The sequence below is a fragment of the Hipposideros armiger genome, unplaced genomic scaffold (genome assembly GCF_001890085.2).
Source record: "Hipposideros armiger isolate ML-2016 unplaced genomic scaffold, ASM189008v1 scaffold_1001, whole genome shotgun sequence".
Lineage (NCBI taxonomy): Eukaryota > Metazoa > Chordata > Mammalia > Chiroptera > Hipposideridae > Hipposideros > Hipposideros armiger.
The window spans coordinates 105,866-110,567 of NW_017732351.1; the positions used below are offsets into that span (position 1 = coordinate 105,866).

Genomic DNA, 4,702 nt, shown 5'->3' on the forward strand with positions numbered 1-4,702 from the left:
ACAGGCCTGAATTGAAAATGGTATTGTGCGACAGATTTTGGAAACCACAACCCTTAATGTGACTATCAGCAAGTGTTAGTTACACATATACGGAAAGTTTTACTTTTGCTTTTTCCAATACTCTGCCATCTTCTTTGACCTGTATGTATGCAAACTGTTTTTTTCAGAATTCCTTTTGCATATCAAATATCTTTTAGCTTGTGCATTTGGTTGATTTCTTGTTTACTTTTTCAGTGATTTGTGGTTTATGAATTTAGTAAGATCAGGAGATAGAAAAATATCCCTCATTAAAACAGAGGTTTTATTATGTATAAAATGTAAGTATAGGTCTTTCCTTGATTGTATTTTAAAACAATGTTATTATTATATTACTACACTTAATTGCCACAAGCCCCGTAGACTGTATAGCCTAGAGGAATATTCTAACCCCTGTCCAAATCCAAACCCCCCTAAAACTCTCCTTTATATACAGAGGCACTTCACAACCTATATCATATAAGGAATGGGAGGAAGAACTATTATAAGCCTTGTCAGGTTGATGGAGCAGATGGGGGGTGGTTGCTGAATACTTGTAGCATAAGATTGCAATTGCTGCTAAACCATTTTGGAGAAAAACTCTTCAGGGATTGCTGAGATGAAGACTGTATATGTATCCTAGCCTTGCTTTTTGGCGTCTTTTGCCTTTGGCTATGATTATTTTAAATATTTGTACATTGTTACACAAGAGGAAAGTGATTTTAAAAAAGCTATATAATGAACTCAGAAAGGGCAGAGATTAATTCAAGAGTTCATGATTAAAGGGAAATATTTCATCATTTTTCCTGAAGTTTTCTTTCTTTGTAATTGATTCTCTGACAATGTGATTTTTAAAAGAATAAGGCTGATAACATAACCTTAACCTATGCTTTGTTTATAAGTAAATGCCCTGCAAACTTTGTGTTTATCATTCCCAAATAGGGAAATTCATTGCCTTGTTCTTTTTTACAAGACTTTCTATGTAGTCTAATAATTACAGAGAGAAATATCCATATATAAGTGGATCAAAGCATGGATTTAGAAAAGCAAAGAGAAAAAAGAAATGATTTACTGGATCTGACACCCTGTTTAACATTTCAGGATCAAACCAATACCAAATTCCTAGGACATAGTAGGGAGTCCAGCAGACAGTAAATGAAGTGGCAAATGCAACCGTCATCTTTAGGGTCTTCAGCCGAGCTCTTGGTATATTGTTTTTGGACTGATTCAATTGTAGTTCTGTTAGAAAGACAAAAGAGCAGGTGTTTAAAAACCAGTTTTATTACAAAACCAAAGTGGACAAAAAAGAATAGAGAATCACTACACTAGTTCAACCTAATGTATGTAATGGAAGCAAATTTCCAATGTTTTTAATAATGATAATTTTTTGGAAAAGCACGTTTATACTTCAAGTTTTCCACTATGTCACATACTAAATAGAAAATATTCAAGATGATACTGCTCTTAAAATTAAGTTTCCACCAAACTACTCTGGATTTGAAATGTGGGGGTACTGAAATTCTTAAAATATAAATTTAACATAGTAGACTGAGGTTGGGCTGAGTTGAATTCTCTGCATCTTGGTTATCAGCCAATGTAACCAATGTTTACTTTATAAATTTATAAATTTTGTTTTTTGAGAATATATCAGGTTACTGAAGCAAAAAAAAGCACAACCACGTTGGTGAAGTTTCAGATGAAATCGTCAACTACATATTGCACAATATTTCACACATCCAACACACACACTCACACATATGAGTACACACACACATGTGTGTAGTTATATTGTGTGGACATAAGTATTTGATGTGAAACAGTACAGCTTAACTTTAACAATTGTATTGGCTACCATTTAATGAGTTGGACTTTGCTAGATTCTAGAAATCAGGTGTTTGATTATAGTGTTGTGATGGCCAATGGGAACAATTTGCCAGTGTTTATATTGGGTAAATGGAGTAATTGTCCTTTCATCTTTAAATCCATGGTGCAAATTTAGAAGATTAGCAGATATAAAATTACCTCATCTGTAAATTGGAGATAATAAAAGTATCACCTCCTGAGGTGACTTTAAATGTTAAATGAGTTAATACATGTAAACTGCTTAGAACTGTATCTGGCATATAAAGTAAGTGCCACACTGCTTTGAGTATTGCTGTTTCAAAGCTGCTTACCCACAATTAACATCAACTCTAAGGAATACATACTGTTGGGATCCTGATGAAGGACGTGGGTCAGGGTGAAGATGATTTTTGCATTGCAGATCAACATAATGAGAAGAGGGATGATGAAGAGGCAGGTGAAGGTGAAAAAGTTATAAAAGGCTTGATGCCACCACTGTGGAAAACTGCAGTGTGTTACACATTGAGAGAAACCTCCTGTTTGTCCAGAGTCATCTGCTAAATGAATCATTCTGAAGATATATAACTGCAGAAGAAAAAAATCAAAAAATTGTATTATTCTTTTTCATGTTTTCTTGAAAGTTTTCTCTTCTGTGATTCTGCTAGCCTTCCAACATGTTGTTGCCCAAAGCAATTGCTAAGTTTCTTGATATTATTCTTTTGGCATTTCTATGAGAAGTTATAAGTGGGTCTTTGCTTAAAATATGTTTGGGTAATGTGAATGGATCTATAGGATTTTGATATTTTGGAAATTATTTCAACCTTGCAGAGCAGTTATCAACCAAGAATTTAAACCTTGTTTGTATTTTAATTTCAGATGCAATTATGCTAGATAAACATATTGCAAATGACTTTGTTCGCCATTCTATCTGCAGCACCTAAAACTGTGTCTTGCATTTTGAATGTGCCCCCAAAACACACATTTAAATTTTATTTTTGAGACAGAAAACCCCAATAAAGTGGTCAAAAAGCATGAACAGACAATTCACAAAAAAGATATAACAGTGGCCCTTAAGCATATGAAAAGATGTTCAACTGCACTCATGATAAGAGAAATGTCAATTAAGGCTACATTGAAATGCCATTTTCACTGTCATTATTGGCATAAATTTAAAAAGAATAGCAACACACTCTCATGGTTAGGCTGTGGGGAAACAGGGACTCTCATGCATTGCTAGCAGGAATGAAAATCGGTACAACCATTATGGAGGGGTATTTGGCAATAATTAGCATAATTACATATGCATTTACAGTTGATCCAGTAATCCTACATCCAGGAATTTACCCTGAGGATATAACCCTACCTTCATTATATAAAAATACATATGCAAAGATTATTCATTGATGCATTGCTTGTAATTGAAAAACATTGAGAACAATCCAAATACCAATTCATAGAGCAGTAACTGAATAAACTATGGTGGACCACATAATGAATATTATATATATATATATATGTGTGTGTGTGTGTGTGTGTGTGTGTATGCACATGCATGTGTACAAATATTTATTTTCCAGCTCTGTCTTTTGAGAGACCCTAGGCACAGCGGCACTTCAATGCCCAGATAATGGTTTCTAACTGCCATTCTCTACCAAAGAACCAGAGCTCACTGGAGAAGTACTGCTCCTGCCAAGGCTGGGCAGGCAAAGTACAGTGTGCACTTAGAACAGCTGTTGTGTCAAAAAGTCAGGAAATGCTCAAAGAATGATGGAGCACGCCAAAAGAGCTCAGAAGCCAGCTTGTGAGAGCCCTCATTGGCCAAATCTAGGCAGTTTAAGCATGAACATGAAGAAAAAAACTGATAGAAAATGATAAACTATTGAAGATCCATGAGCCCATGCTGATATAAATTATAAAACAACAACCAAATGGGGAGGGAGAAAGCTCTTTGTTACTGTAGAATGCCAACTAGTAAATGTAAAGGGAGTAATGGAAGTAGTGGTAATCACCATAATACTGGGTTGTCAGAAAAGTCATGACGTATTTTTTCTATGTTTTTCATTGCAAAAATGCATCATGACTTTTCCGACAACCCAATAATAAGTGATTCAGGAAAGATTCATCAATGGATGGTAAAAATATTGGTGAAAGTTTGCAGAGAACAGGTGATTTGCATTATCTAAAAAGATCTACCTGCAGTATACTTAATCATTATAAAAAGTAAAATAATAACTTTACAGTAGAGAAATAGCCAAATAATTCAAGTTACTATTGCCAATAATGGGACCAATTGACAGCTTCTGCTTCCTTACATAATGCACTGAGAAGAACTCAGCATCACTTCTCTTGCATTTCTACTAAAGGTGCATAACCTGAATCTAACCATGAAAAGATATCAGACAAACTCAAATTGAAGGGCATTCAACAAAATAATTGGCCTGCACTCTTAAAATGTCAATATCATGCAACACACACACAAAAGACTGAGGAAACGTTGCAGTTTAAAGGAGACTATAGAGACATGGCAACTGAGACCACCATTTAATCTTGAATTTTCTATGTTAAATGGGACATTATTGGGACAACTGGTGAGATATGAATAAAGTATATAGATTAAATAATGGTATTGATCAATGCTAATTTTTTTATTTTGATACTTGTACTATGGTTATGTATGAAGTATTGAAAGGGGCATGATGTCTGAACTTACTTTTAAGCAATTCAGAACAAATGTATATAAGAGAGAACAAAGCATATAGCAAATATAGTAAAATGTTAATATTTGGGAAATCTGAAGGAAGTGTATTCCAGAAATCTTTGTACAATTTTTGCAACCTTTCTGTTA

The 4,702-nt window shown here is 34.3% G+C and overlaps 1 protein-coding gene across 2 annotated transcripts in view; it reads right to left on the bottom strand.

Annotated features, from left to right (window-relative positions):
• Positions 1–849: 849 nt before the first annotated feature.
• Positions 850–4,702, bottom strand: part of GNRHR (gonadotropin releasing hormone receptor) — a 14,478-nt gene continuing 10,625 nt past the window's right edge. The window contains exons 2-3 of one of the 2 annotated variants that reach the window (XM_019631464.1): positions 2,223–2,442; positions 850–1,254 (exon numbers count right to left, since the gene is read on the bottom strand). In XM_019631464.1, the coding sequence (XP_019487009.1) occupies positions 1,010–1,254; positions 2,223–2,442 (465 nt within the window). In that variant the 3' untranslated portion in view covers positions 850–1,009. The remainder of the gene's footprint in view (positions 1,255–2,222; positions 2,443–4,702) is intronic. The other variant, XM_019631465.1, reaches the window with a different exon arrangement.